Source organism: Aricia agestis, chromosome 20 (genome assembly GCF_905147365.1).
Source record: "Aricia agestis chromosome 20, ilAriAges1.1, whole genome shotgun sequence".
In the NCBI taxonomy this organism is placed as follows: domain Eukaryota; kingdom Metazoa; phylum Arthropoda; class Insecta; order Lepidoptera; family Lycaenidae; genus Aricia; species Aricia agestis.
The window spans coordinates 10,710,970-10,727,065 of NC_056425.1; the positions used below are offsets into that span (position 1 = coordinate 10,710,970).

General features: G+C 37.6%; 1 protein-coding gene across 1 annotated transcript in view; it reads left to right on the plus strand.

Annotated features, from left to right (window-relative positions):
• Window positions 1–16,096, plus strand: part of LOC121737431 — a 176,536-nt gene that overhangs the window by 69,501 nt on the left and 90,939 nt on the right. The window contains exon 3 of the mRNA XM_042129109.1: window positions 1,947–2,243. Within this exon, the coding sequence (XP_041985043.1) occupies window positions 2,051–2,243 (193 nt within the window). The 5' untranslated portion in view covers window positions 1,947–2,050. The remainder of the gene's footprint in view (window positions 1–1,946; window positions 2,244–16,096) is intronic.

The window sequence follows — 16,096 nt, forward strand, 5'->3', positions numbered from 1 at the left end:
CGCAGCATCAGAAGAGCTGCTGGTGCGTTGCCGGCCTTTTAAGAGGGAATAGGGTAATAGGGGAGGGTAGGGATGGGAAGGGAAGGGAATAGGGGAGGGTAGGAAAGGGAATAGGGTAGGGGATTGGGCCTCCGGTAAACTCACTCACTCGGCGAAACACAGCGCAAGCGCCGTTTCACGCCGGTTTTCTGTGAGAACGTGGTATTTCTCCGGTCGAGCCGGCCCATTCGTGCCGAAGCATGGCTCTCCCACGTATAGCATGGCTCTCCCACGTATATTTCGTTTTAATCCGTTTTGATCTAAAAGCAAACGAGGATAATGCTACCAATTTAGAATATAGCACATAATATTATACATAATTTATAGCAGATCCAGTCAGACCACAGGCCAATTATGTATTTTTGCCTTGCCGGGTAAGTACACGAGTCAGTCGGCCTGCGAACAGTCGGACCTGAACTATCCGCCTGCCCGTGTAATCTATATTAATACTTGCTGTCCCGGCAAATATTGTTTTGCCATATAAAAAGTATTTCGCCCATTATTTTATTGCAAAGTGACTAAATAAGTATGTCACCATCCATCGCTATCCCGCCGAACAAACAATGGTCGCCGTCAGTCTGGAGTTGTTATAATTTACTATTATTTATTCAACAAATTCACTTATCAATATAAAAAGTAGCCAGTAACCGATTCTCAGATCTACTGAATATGCATATAAAATTTGGTAAAAATCAGTAAAGCCGTTTCGGAGGAGTACGGTGGTCGGTGACTAACATTGTGACACGAGAATTTTATATATAAGATTATAAATGCTTGTCTGTCTGTAACCTCTTCACTATGAACTGATTTTGCTTTTGATATAATAATAAAATTTGATTTACTCTGAGTCCCATGAAAGGACGGAGGGAGTATCCTATAGTTCCGGGCGATAATCGAATTTTGGCGCAATGAAGTTTGTGGCTTCATCTAGTACGTAAGATTTATGTGAGGGAATTCCGGTTACTTACTTCAAACAGAAGTTTATAATTTTTGAAATACCGCTATTTTATCTTTTACAACCCGGTGCAACCTTCAAAGTAAAAATTTCAGGAAATTCACCGACAGCTTTTCTATGAAAATTCATTTTAGTGAAAATCAAGACTCCGTCGTCGTGGTGAAAAATGTGCATCGCATTTTGTAATTTATATTAAAAAGAGATTTTCTTGTTACCAAAGAAAATGGAAAGAGGATCACAGATTTAATTTACTTAGGGAATGTAAAGAAATATCAGCTCTTACCATAATCAAAATTAAACTTTATTTACTACACAAGATGATAGATTTTTCATTGCAACAGCCGCACTGTGTGAGTGCAGTGTGACCGATATAATTATAATGAAGTTTTCTTTTGAGCTGACTTTCATGACATTTTGCACAAATACTGAAAAGAGCATGAGGAAAGACATAAGCAACTTCAGCTGGCTGCATACGCACGTTTTCCGTATTCGATTTTCGAAATCCGAATGTATAGAATAAGTAGAAAATACACTGTCGCACACGCCCGCTTGTGAACGGAACGAATTCCGCGCGTAGGTTTCGAGTGCAAGTCGGCGCGTTCGCGAGTGAAGAAAAAAATCGGCCAAGTGCGAATCGAACTCACGCCCAAATCTAAATCGAAATTCCACATCGAAATCGAATACCGAATACATGACTTATGTATGCGGTGTCTAAACACACTAGGCCGAAGTTACGTGGCGTAAATTCCGCATGATTCCGCCTGCAATGTATTTTACATTACCGAGGACACACTATTCCGTCGCGTTCGCGTCCGTATATTGTACGCGTTTAACATTGAGGACGTAATATTGCGGAATTTACGCCGCGTAACTTCAGCCTAGTGTGTTTAGACACTCAGTGAGAAAATTCTTGCAAAAACTATGATGATTAACATTTTTTTCTTTGTTTCAGATAAGTGTAACATGCCAGTGTAGTTCGGTGTTAGTGTTTTGATACAAACGTATTGTGAATATATTATAGTGTTCATGTGATGTGCTGATTCCTACAACACAAGCATGTCTTCACGGACGGGGCCCAGGAGTTCCGTGGCGACCAGCCAGAGGAAGCACCGGTCCAGGTCTACCCCCAGGTATGACCTGGAGAAGAAGCCGAAGAAGAAGGAGGTCAAGTCCACGGGCACCAGCAGCCTGGTGTCCATACCCAACAGCATCAAGCTCACCATGCTCAACAGTGGCCTCATTTCGTTTGGTGAGTTTTGACCATTTAAAAAAATTAGGAGAGCAAACGAGCAAACGGGTTGCCTGATGGAATGCAACTACCGTTGCCCATGGACACGCAACTTTAGAATAGCTAACTGACCTATAACAAATGACAAATGCTGTGGAATAGTGAATGAGTCGAAAGTTCTATGAAATGTACACCTAGGTGCCACATTTATTAAATTTTTATAAAGAAAAATTACTCAAGAAGTTAGAAGCCTCTTACTTTTTGAAGCATAAATTATAAACTATTTAAAACGAATTTTGATAAGTGGTTAAACGAAGTAAACTAAGGGTGGGTTGCACCAAATTACTTTAACTTTAACTGTAATTTTAACTTTAACTACAATGCAAAATGTCAAATCTTTGGTTAAAGTCAAAAATGGACGCTATAGTTCTCCTTTACCAGCAGCGCCCCCGGTCACGGGCCACGTTCATATTTTATAGCCTTGTCGGACCAGCTGTTATCTGTCAAATTCTGTGGTCAATGTTTAATTTAAAGTTAGCCTTTACTTTAACCACGCCTCTGGTGGTACCCACCCTAAGGGTTAAACAGTATTATTTATTATAATATATTATTTTTATTATATTATTATACAGGGTGTATCAAAAATAAGTGATAATACTTTAGGGTGTGTACGTGTTCCTTGTATAGAGTTCTCTGTAAAAGTAACAGCGCTGAAAGACCAAAAAATTTTTTCACTTTTGTATGGGGAAACTCGTGACGCTCGGGCCCTTGCCCATACAAAAGTGAAAAAAAATTTCGTCTTTCAGAGCTGCTACTTTCACAGTGAACTCTCTACAAGGGTACGTGTTCCTTGTAGAGAGTTCACTGTGAAAGTAGCAGCTCTGAAAGACGACACCCTTAAGTATTATCACTTATTTTTATTACACCCTATATATAACACATAGGAGTCTCTAAACTCAATGGCCAAATTAAAAGCGTTTGTGGGATCCATCAAAAAAGTACTTCATCGTGAAAGAATGATCGAGGATAAAAACACCCTTTCTCGGATCAAGGCTTCGTCACAAACAAATCGGCAGGCTTTAGCAATGGAGGCTTTTTTGAGGGAACCATCTACACAAACACCGGCAAATAAAAACAAAAGATATAGGGCCGATCTCGGGCAAGTGCTCCCGCCAAAACTCAGACTGGCCCAGAACCCCGAAGATCATATAATAAATGCCTTCCTCGAGTTCCAGGCAATAATAAGAGCAAACAAGACCATAAAGCTCTTGACCTGCAATAAGATCATGCAGGCCTATCAGCGGAAAAATCAAAAGCTGTTAGAAGGTAGACTCGAGGATGCAAAAGCTGCCATATACGACAATGTCACCTCCACAATAATAATTGCCGGGGCGATGACAGGGCAGTATATGGCGGCATTAAGTGCCGACTGCGGATTCGTGGTTCTGGACGAGGATGAGACAAAACGCACGGGAACACTCAAATTTATCACAAAATCTGAGGATCCAATAGTGGTAATAGCGGAATGTACCAGAATAATGCTGGAAGACAGGATACTAGAAATGGCAGAAGTCCTATCTGGGGACCCCGAATCTAGCATGGACTGGGACATATTCGCGAAACCTATCAACTACTCGTGGGTCAATGGGGTTCCTGGATGTGGGAAGACAACTTGGATCATTAATAACTTCAATGAGGAAACAGACGTTATAATAACAACTACAATCGAAGCAGCCGAGGATCTAAAGCAAAGGCTATCGCTACGAACTGGCAACAAAGTTAAAGATAAAGTTCGTACCATGGCCTCTTTGCTGGTAAATGGGACAAAAGGAACCTACAAAAGGTTGATAGTTGACGAGGCCCTCATGAACCATTTCGGCTCAATCGTCATGGCGAATCAGTTAACAGGCGCCAACGATGTCATCCTCATTGGAGATATTAACCAACTTCCGTTTATAGAGCGTGAAAACCTCTTTAAACTTAATTACACTCGTCCAAACCTGGTAACCAGCATCACCCAGGAGTTGTCTTGCACACACAGGAGCCCTATGGATGTGGCATACGCCTTAAACATGGTCTATAATAACATCTATTCATCGAAGGAAATTGTGCGGTCCCTAAAGCTAATGAAGTATACAGGAGCGAGAATACCTAAAACCGATCTAAATACCCTGTATCTTGTGTGGACAAGATACAGGGTATTTAGATCGGTTGCTTTCTCCTCTTGTGTGTGGGCTGCTTTCTCCTCTTGTGTGTGGACACAAGAGGAGAAAGCAGCCCTCACTAATACAGGCTACGGATCGGGAACGGACTCTCGCGTCCTCACAATCCATGAAGCTCAGGGATTAACGAGTCCTTCAGTGATCATCATACAGACCAAGTCCCGAAAGCTGGCAATCCATGACAGCGTTCCTCAGGCAGTTGTAGCTATATCCCGGCACACTAACACCTGTGTCTATTACACTGACACTGATGGAGACGTTGTGGCAAGCTTCATAAAAAGAGCCACGGAGGTGTCAACCGAACACATAAAAGATTATAATATAAAAATGGCTATAAAAGACAGGAACGATAAAGTCCTAAGCCACATGGCGGGTAGATTCGACACAGAACGATATCTTTTTAACAACCTAGAAACTCCACCCAGCTTGAGTGACCCCTCTCCACCAAGCCAATGTCACAACATCTAAAGGCAAAGGGTGGAGCAGCATAAAATCTAAGGAAATCGGAAAATGTCGGATCTACTGGCCGCCACACCGACTGGGACCTCACCGTTCAAAACATTAATATTATTATTATGCAATTTATAAAACAATAAATATATATATATATATATATATATATATATATATATATATATATATATATATATATATATATATATATATATATATATATATATATATATATATATATATATATATATATATATATATATATATATATATATATATATATATATATATATATATATTTATTATATGTATCACATATTATACTCTATTCTATTAAATATATATATATACACATATATATTAAAAAAAAAAAAAAGTGTCCATGGCGTGATGGACCACAATTAATTAAAATTCATAATATTATTTCAATTATCCTTGGTGCGAAAAATCTAAATAATAAAATAACAAAAAAAGGATATAGACGAACAGTCCATAGACGGCCCCAATTTTATAATAAAAAAAAAATAAAAAAATAAAAAAAACACATAGGATCCAATATCACGAAAAGTAATATTTAATATATTTAATAAGAGGCAAGCGCCTGTCACACATTTAACTTATTTTTGCCAGATACACGGAATACGAGTTAATTATACAACGACGTCAACCCCTAGAGCGAAAAATTTTATTTGCCAAACCACGAAAATAATAATCCCACCAAAACATTAAATGTAAAAAGGAGCCAAGCAAAATATTGCATAGCCATGGAATATATCTATCGTAAAAAGTTTTCAGATCACATTCAAGCCAAGCCTTCAACTTATTTTGTAATTTAAATCAACATTCAGTGAAGTTATCAATAGTTTTCTTTATTTTATAATTATCATAGTGGCTCGGCAATGAGCACAAGAAAAATAAAATAAGTATAAAACTTCATATTTGGGGTAGTTCATACTCACACAAACGGCAAGCGTAAAGTGTTTTTTAGTATGTAACGACGCATGTGGACGATGATACCCAATAAATCTAATCAGTCGCTGATTATATTTTCTCTAGTGCTCATTGCCAAGCCACTATAATAATTATAAAATAAAGAAAACTATTGATAAATTCACTGAATGTTGATTTAAATTACAAAATAAGTTGAAGGCTTGGCTTGAATGTGATCTGAAAACTTTTTACGATAGATATATTCCATGGTTATGCAAGGTATATTATAATATTTTGCTTGGCTCCTTTTTACATTTAATGTTTTGGTGGGATTTCATTTCTTTTTTAAGGTTTCTTTTCTTTTCAGGTCACGTTAAAACTTTTCTGTACTTAGCTTAGCACCCATTTTCTATCTCTAGGTATATATTCTAGGTCGTAAAATTAATTGATAATAACAGGTAGGTACTTCTAAAAGTACAAATTCTATGACGATAGCCCAACAACTCCTGAACTTTCAGGAGGTTATTCGTGCACCGATGTTACTTTCGATTGAGTATTACGACCTATCCCGGATTTTTTAAAACCATACTAATTATACTCCGCAAACAAGCGATACAGCGATGTAAAGGGAGTGCTACACCATCTATCGAGCGAGTATGGAGTGTACATCGTAATTCGCAGTTCTGATTTCATTTATATTTTAATCGAATTTAATTATCATAGTTTCATTGTTAACTTTGTTAACACTATTTTTCCTTTTGTACGTAAAATAATTATTACGAGTATGAAGTCGAAACTCATTTTTAATGTTCTTGCAAAGCCACAAACATAAAAATCTTTTCTTTTATTTAATAAAGTTATATTATACTTTTCAGTTTTTAGGTTTCCTTGCCCAAAGGATGAAAACGGGAGCCTATTCCTAATGAGTCTAGACTTCGCTGTCTGTCTGTCGTCCGTTCGTGTGTCACGAGGCTAGATCTCGAGAACCGCAATAGCTAGATATTTTAATTTTTTATAAATTATGTATTTTTGTTGTCGCTATAAAAGCTAATAGTCCCACTAAAATAAAATAAATGATTAATCGGGGGTCTCATACAACAAACACGTTTTTTTGCCCTTTTTGCTCTATATCCATAATGGTAAAAGTAAGGTTTTTGACAGAAAATACTTAATTGTATTTCAACTTTAATAATTTAATAAGTAATAAAAAGTACATAAACTTGTGTTTTAAGGGGGCTCCCATACAAATTTACGGTACGGAACCCTATGTACGCCAGTCCGACTCGCACTTGGCCAGTTTCATAATGTTTCCTTTCATTGTGGATAACGACCTACCTTGTTGCCAAATTTCAAGGTTCTAAGTCTGCTAGAAGTACCTTAGAATTTTGATGATCTGTCAGTCAGTGAGTGACAAAAAGTAGTAACTTTGATCATCCGTAACTATTAAACTATTTATCGAAATGTTATGTAATTTGGAGGTTAAGCTAGTTTTAATACTTGCTCCTAGTGACCGAAATTCTAAATCATTAGCTTTGTTAACATCGAAGATAAAGGGGGTGTGAAAAAGCCGCGAACCGCTTCGAGAAAAGTATGCTACGGCCGTGCCTTTGCTAAAAAGCTTGGCTGGAGCACTGCCGTGCTCCCAGATATGTGTTACAAAACTTCATATTATCTATACGTGGGAGAGCCATGCTCCGGCACGAATGGGCCGGCTCGACCGGAGAAATACCACGTTCTCACAGAAAACCGGCGTGAAACAGCGCTTGCGCTGTGTTTCGCCGAGTGAGTGAGTTTACCGGAGGCCCAATCCCCTACCCTATTCCCTTCCCTACCCTCCCCAATTCCCTTCCCATCCTTACCCTCCCCTATTACCCTATTCCCTCTTAAAAGGCCGGCAACGCACCTGCAGCTCTTCTGATGCTGCGAGTGTCCATGGGCGACGGAAGTTGCTTTCCATCAGGTGACCCGTTTGCTCGTTTGCCCCCTTATTTCATAAAAATATATATATATTAAAAGTCGAAATTGGGTGACTTGTTTTGCAGGTAAGACCACAAGTATTTCTTATGCGAGTTAAATTGGGGAAAAGTTTTCCAACTACCCGTTCTCGTTCAATGTTCCAACTTTAAACGTCTTGAGATTTGACGTACAATTCAAAATGGCATCCCAATTAGTAAGAGCCACGTAAGAGCTATCGTCACATACTTCCCGAAATAAACTTTATGTGCTTAACCTAGATGAATTATTTACTATTTGGTTTTCTGTCTGTGTGTCTGTAGACGTCTTAAAGCCGGTCTGAAATGATTAAAAATGACTATCGATTTGACAGATTTTCGTGAGAATACCATTTTATAGTTTGATAGCTAACGGACTAGATCGAACAAGGAACAAAACTGAATTAAAATAATAGAATTAGGGTGCATTTCCACCTAAGATGAGCTAAGCTGCGTGTCGAGGAATGTGTTTTACAAGAAACAATAGAATGAAACGTGGTCAGGCAAATCTAGCGTTTCTATTGGTTCTTAAAAACACATTCACAAAACGCAGCTTAGCTTAACTCCAGTGGAAACGTAGCTTTAGGGTACGGACAGTCATAATATTATTGAACAGTTTCTCCCTACCCTTTCTCTTCATTGGGAAATGCTTTACACATCACACAAGATTGTGGATATCGGTTGAGTTATGCGGGACGTACTAAAATCCCTATAGTCATAGTAAAAGGAGGGGAAGTTAGTTATCTTCATATAAAGGCACCGCGCGCGGCTTGTATGTGTGCGCCGTAGTACCAACACGTCCCCACGTACGGCACAAAACAAAATCTCGGCCAGTTTTATAAGGCCGGTACCGCCGAGATTTTGTTATGTGCCGTACATGGCGACGCATTGATACTATGGCGCACACATACAAGCCGCGCGCGGTGCCTTTATATGAAGATAACTTACTTCCCCTCCTTTTACTATGCTATAGTGCTTAACTACCCGCTTATGGCAGAGTTATGGGTAGAACTATCGAAACCGATTTGACCTACCTTAAAGGCCATTTATGGGAAGGCCGATCGTTGTGTTTGGACTGATCGCGACCTGACAGCATAACGCACGAAAATAAACAAAAAAGTTAGCAGAATGATACCATATCTTGCGACAGGAAGATATTTCGAAACAATTATTTCCGCTTAAGCAACAGACGTTTGAGAGCGGAAATCGCACAATATCTTCTACTAGATGACGCCCGCAACTTAGTTGCGTCTAAATTGGATTATCGCGTGGAAACCGTACTTTTTCCGGGTTAAAAGTATCCTTATTCCTTTCCGGGAACTCCAAGTATCTCCGTACCAAATTTCAGCAAAATCGGTTCAGCCGTGTGGGCGTGAAGAGGTAACAGACAGACAAACTTTCAGATTTTTAATATTAACTAATAAAATTAAGTATGAATCTGGTAAAAACAAACCTTTACAACAATCACGACAGATCGACAGATCCATCCAACCGGTACGGCCTACCCGTATATGCCTTAAAAGAATCATCCACCTTAATCTCCAAGCAATTAAGCCCCGTTTCACTCCAGTTTCCATGCCGCTATTTTTAATATAACTTTTTCAATAACCACAGCTTGTAGTAATATTTAAAATGTTCTCGGATAAAAATAGAGCGACGTGCATGCTTTTATGGGTGGAATCTTTTTATATTGCGTTAGGGAATAATTGCCTGTATCTTCGAGCAGAAATTTTAATAAAGCTGAGTGCTATGATGAACATTACGTCCTTAAATTTTCGATGAATTTTTAAATCATATAATAAATTCGGAATTGGGTCTGTCTATCTGTCTTCTGTCTGTCTGAAACTCACAATTTTGGAACTCTCCTAAGTAATATCACTGGATTGGAAACATTCCTGGCCAAAAAAATATAGTTAAATTATTTTTTTTATTCGGAAAACAAACAGTGATAAAAAATAAGATACATAACAAACAAACGGACTTTCGCATTTATAATATTATTAGAGAGATAGTATAGGATAAGGCTTATATAGCTTTATAACCTATAGGTTGATACCTATAGGCTATAAAGCTATACAAGCCTTATGATATATACGTATGTTATACGTATGATGATTCATAGGAATTGTTTCAAAGCCAATTTATACACGCACGTATTTGGTTAGATTTCTTCAATTCAATGATCGGCTGAGATTACATATAACCCGACCAAATCTCAATAAAATTCTCTGATAATACGTTATAGTTTCAATTTGCAAAACATAAGAGAGAAGATAGTGCGAAAACTTAAGTTCGTAAAGAATACAAGTCGACTTGTGAACAAACAAGCTTTTCGGTTTTGATAAAAACAAATAAATAACAGATAAACAGAACACAAACGAACGTTATTTACACACGTCACAACAAAATGAGTAATGATGTTTTCGTTACCGCTAATGTTTTTTACTCGGCACATACAGAAAAAACTACTTTCACCATAAACTTTGACCACATTTATTTCGTCACAATACTAGTATAAAAAAGTAAACTGTGTCTGTCTTTTTGTTTATCTATATTATGTCTGTCTATCTATCTTTTTATATTATGTTACCTCTTGGCGCCCAAACCACTGAACCGATTTTGCTCTAAGGTAAGAAGATATTTTGCATCCCGAGAAAGGTCACAGGATACATTTTACCCCAAAAACAAAACCGTTGCAAACAGAAATATTTCACTCTTTTGCTATTTCTGATTCTCTTTCTCTCTCCTCGTTTGAGCATGTTCAATGGTTAGCTTTAACGAGATTATTTTCCGGCCAGCAATACTTAATTGATTTCCAAACTTTCGCCCACCCGCTCCGTGACTTCCAAAGACTTTGTATCTAAATTCCAACCCTTTAGATACTTTAATTGATAACTCTCTCGGTATCTAGATACAACTTTGGCTGGCTTAGCTTTAATAACGTGATTAAGGCCGTATTTTCGTATAATACAGACGGTTTTGATGCGTTCTCTAAATAAGAACGCCGAACGGCCAGATTATTATAAAGTGTTCGAACAACTGTTTCATTATCAAATCGGTAAAAACACAAATAATATTAATAAGAATATTAATTTTTACGAAAAATACTATGTAACTTCTAACAACTAACTAAAAATACACCTTGCGTCCGAAAAACCCAAATATCTTACAGAACCCTATATTTTTCCAAAATAAAATGTAGCTCATGTTCAGCAGAAATAATGTAGGATTCCAATGGTAAAAGAATTTTTCAAATCGGTCCAGTAGTTTCGGAGCGGAGCCTATTCATTTCAAACAAACAAACAAACAAAAAATCAAATCTTTCCTCTTTATAATATTAGTGTAGATGTATAAATGAAAGCTTAACAAATGCACTTACATTCATATTAACAACTAGATGTCCACGTGGCTCCGCCCGCGGATCAAAGTATTTTCCCGTAAAATATTTGCAAGATAACATAAAAGTCGGGCCCTGGGAGGCAATTCTCAGGATGTGAACTTTTTCCCTCGTAAAATTATCTCACGAACTATTCATGTCTACTGGCAAGTTCGAATGATACGTAAAACTCGTATTTTGGGGACCAATAGTGTATCGAGGAGTTTCTGCCATTGACATTATTTTGCATTCTTTCGGCATTATAAAAACGCTAGGATAAATTTTGCAACGTGCGAAGTAATTTAAGTGTATTCTAGTAAATATAGCTTACGAAATAATTGATTTTATTACTCCACTAGCTATCCCGACAAGTTGTTTTGCGGTTATTTTGCCATATGATTACGTAGTACTTATAATATCTCAAATCTCAATACATAATATAATATAATTATTTGTATTTAATAACTAAATCCTCGTAAAATTATTTCTTGAACTATTCATTTCTACTGGCAAGTTCGAATGATCCTTAAAACTCGTATTCTGGGGACCAATCGAACAAATTACCAATCGACCTATCGAGGTGTTCCTGCCATAGACTAAATTTTGCGTTCCGTTTCGGCATTAAAAAAACGTTTGGACAAATTTTGCAACGTGCGAAGATATTTAAGTGTATTCTAGTAAAAAGCTTACAAAATAATTGATTTTATAATATCACTAGCTATCTTGGCAAATTGATTTGCGGTTGTTTTGCAATGTACTTACCTATATTATTTGTAGTTAACAGAGGCGGCGCAAGGCGTGGGCGGTGTGAGTTGCCCCCCCCACTGGTAGTTAATACGAGAATTACGAGATACAATTATAGCTTATCTATTGTTATCGCGGTCGCCGATGACCGCTTGGGGCTTGAAGCATTAAAAACTAAATTATTCTTTATAATATTTTGTAAAGAGCAATTACTTATATTTTTATTGAAGGGACTAAATAAGTATGGCACCACGGCAACGTCCCGTTTCACAAACAATAATTTGGTCGCCGAATTTAATGTTATTTATTTGACTAATGCACTTATCAATAATTATAACAAGTATTGAAAGAGACTACTAAAATAACACTTATTATTCTAATATAGCGTTATAGTACTTGTACTATTATCTATTCTGTGGTTATAGTAATATCACAATAACTTTCGTAATCGCGGGCGATTACGAAAGTTATTGTGATAATATAAATAGACGAATAAAAGCGGGCGCGAGACTGTCTGCAGCCTGCCACTGGCCGCAGCCCGAGTCGTTCCGTCGGGAGTCGGGACTTGTCGGGACACGAATGGCGCGCACCCGCTCGGCCTCCAAGGGCCGCGCGGCGCGCCAAAACGGAATGGCAGCCGCGGCGATAGCTAACACTTTCGGTGTCATATGATTTTAATCTTTATCTTCATTACTATAATACATAGTGAAATCTACGGCCCGGCCGCCCGTGGCCGGTCGTGGCCGCTGGCGGTTTTGGTAAAAATCAGTAAAACCGTTTCGGAGGAATAAGGTAACTAACAGTATGACACGAGAATTTTATATACATAATATAAGAAGATAAGATGTATTTGTCATCAAAATATTATGTTAAACGTAATTATCCAAAAACTAGCTGTCCCGGTGAACTTCGTGTCACTTGCAAACCTTCCTTGGACTTCTACGAATATTTTGAGACTAAAATTAGCCCAATCCGTTTAGCCGTTTTCGAGTTTTAGCGTTACTAACACAATTGGGAATCTATTTTTATATATATAGATGTATGTAACAGTAGGTATACAATATAATAGAACAAAAGTTCTGATAAAAATATGTAGTCTAATTCAGCTATATTTTAATTTAACGAAATTATAAATAGTTTCTTTTAAACACATTAACTTATAATTAGTAAGTTATTATATCGCAAAAGAAACACAAGTAAGTACGAAATTTTGTACTTCTTTGCTACATATCCACCAATAAGAGGGCGAATTTGTGTACGAATTCTGACATCTACCGGTCCCTAGCACTCGTATGACTCGAGCGATCTTTACACGAAACATTTCTAGTGTGAAGTTCTGAGAATACACAAACTCACAGCAACAAATTGTATCGTGCAGAAACCGGTTTCCAATCGAACGTCCAGCCACCAATAGGAGTGTAAATTGGTGTACGAATTCCGCCATCGTAGAAATAACCGGTCCTACTCGTTCGACTCGAGCGATCTTTGCACGAAATATCTCGAATGTGAAGTTTTGAGAATACACAAACTGTGTTACGTTCGTAAAAATCTCATAATTGGGTAATTTTTTCGAAGGTGAGATTTTCTCACGTTCTGAGAATTGGCTTCCCAGTAGTTCATGAAATGAGCGCGTTTAATTTATAATTTTTCCAGTTTTTTCCACATTTTCCTTTGATTCTTCGCTTCTATCGGTCGTACCGTGGAGTTATATAGCCTGAAGCCTTCCTTGATAAATAGACTCAAAAATAAACTTAAAAATAATTTTTCAATTTGAACCAGTACCTAGTTCCTGAGCTTAGCGCGTTCAATCAAACAAAAAAGTTTTCAACTCTTTTATGAAGTACAGATTTAAAAAGCAATAATTATAGTAACTATACTACAGTATAATAAGTATTAATTTACAGCCAATACTCATTTTAGTGTAAGTCGGTTTAAACAATGTGAAATCCACAGTTAATTACAGAATGTAACTGTTCTGGTTATTTTATTGGAATCGTTGTGGTTGTTATTGCCAGAACAGACCGAAACCAATACCAGTTGGTCGAAACTCGAAATTGACTGGGTGAGTTAATTAAGTATTGGCGGGGTGCCAATATATTCTGATAACCCAAGATTTTAATTAATCAATATCTTTAGAGTGTATTAAAAGATAAGGCTGGATTTCTATTCCACCGCGCGAACGAGCGGTTTGGTCGCTACACCGCGAGATCACAAGCAAATGTATGTGTCGCAGCCAACTGGTTTAAATAGCCGTTCAATCAAACAGCTAGCCCTTTGACTGAACAACGCCATTCAATCACACGTCTAGCTTTTTAATTGATTATTTAAGTTGCTCAAAACGTTCAACACTACAGCTGATTCAAAAGCCGGCGTTTGATTGAATTAGTTCAGCGCTCACCACCGCGGCGCTAGGTGCGTTTTGTTTACAATGTTATGGCGTCGACTAACCGGTGTTTTGTAATTGTATTAAGATATTTTTCAAAAATATACGTTACAAGTATAATTAAAGAGACATAAATTATGATTTATGGGCGCATATACGAGTGAATCAAATTTTTAACTAATATTCGAGGAGAAATTATGGGATTATAAAATGCATCACCATGGTTATATAGGTATTGCAATTGTGTTCAAAATGAGTTACAATACAATTAATCTGCTTGTTATCATTACGCTTGTGTAATAATAGTACTAAACTAATGGTCACCTTAGTTAATTTACCATTTAACCAGTTGGCTAAGCGTCATCTAGCTGTAGTGTTGAACGTTGCAGTCAACAAGTCGACTAAACTACGTATAGCCGTGTGATTGAAAGGCGTTGTTCAATCAAAGAGTTAGCTGTTTGATTAATTGGCTTTTTTAATCACTCGACTGCGATATTTGTAACGATTTAGCCCGGTCGCACATTGTCCGAAATTTCTGATCAGAAACAGTTGAACGTCCGCGCTGTCTCTTACATTTTGTACTGAGCCGAGTGAGCTCGAACTCGCCGGAAGGATATTTCGGATAGTGTGCGGGGTGGCGGTCCGGCGAAATTCAACTGTTTCTGATCAGAATTCGGACAATGTGCGGCCGGGCTTAAGGTACAAGTTTGAAGCGGCAGCAGATGACGTGTCGCAGCGATATTACATATTACTGGTTTCTATGTATTTCTATGAATAAGTGTCGGTAGCTTCATGTCGCTAGCTATGCAGGGTATTTCATAGAAACACATAGAGTACAGTAGTGTCGCAAGTCGCAACGACTCGTCGTCTGCAGTTGTCGCGTGTCGCTCGATTCCAACTTGTACTTATCTTATCTTATCTGGGGGCACGGGAGTGCCCCCGCCAAGATGAGCCAAGCGAAGCGCGCAAGGGCACTACCTACCTTTTCTCGAAACGTTTCGTCGTATTTTTGAATCCTCGTAACTTTGGTTTGAATAATGCTTGATAGTTGAAATTTTTAAGATATAATGACATGGGTATAGTTATTAAATGCGAAAATTTTGAATATCGTAGCTATTATACTTTAGATTTTATAGGTGTCCAAAAATCCACAATTTGGTCACTGACTCACCGATCATCAAAACTGTTAGGGTACTTCCTGAAGTCTTAGAAAGCTGAAATTTGGTATGTAACATAATATTAGTACTGAAACAACATAAAAATTATTAAACCCAACTTAACCTATATCCGTACCATTATAGAGCAAAATTAGGCAAAAATTTGTGTTTTTGTATGGGAGCCCCCCTTAATTTTTTATTTTATTTTAATATTATTATTAAATATTAAAGTAGACATATAACTAAGGACTTTGAGAAAAAATCAAGTACCTACCTGTTCCCATTATTTATATAGAGCAAAAAAGGCCAAAAAAATCACGTTTGTTGTATGGGAGCCCCCCCTTAAATATAAATTTCATTTTTTTTTTAGTATTTGTTATATAATACTACTAACGATTTTCATAAAATTTAGTATATAGGGGGTTTCGGGGGCGATAAATCGATCAAGCTAGGAATCATTTTTAGAAAATGTCATTTAATTCGTGTTTTATCGAATACTGATCAAAGCTCGGTCAAATAGCTAGTATAAGCGACGCGGTCGCACTGTCTAATATTTGCTCGTAATCTCGCGGTGTAGTCGTCAAACCGCGCGTTCGCGCTGCCGCATATTATATAAAT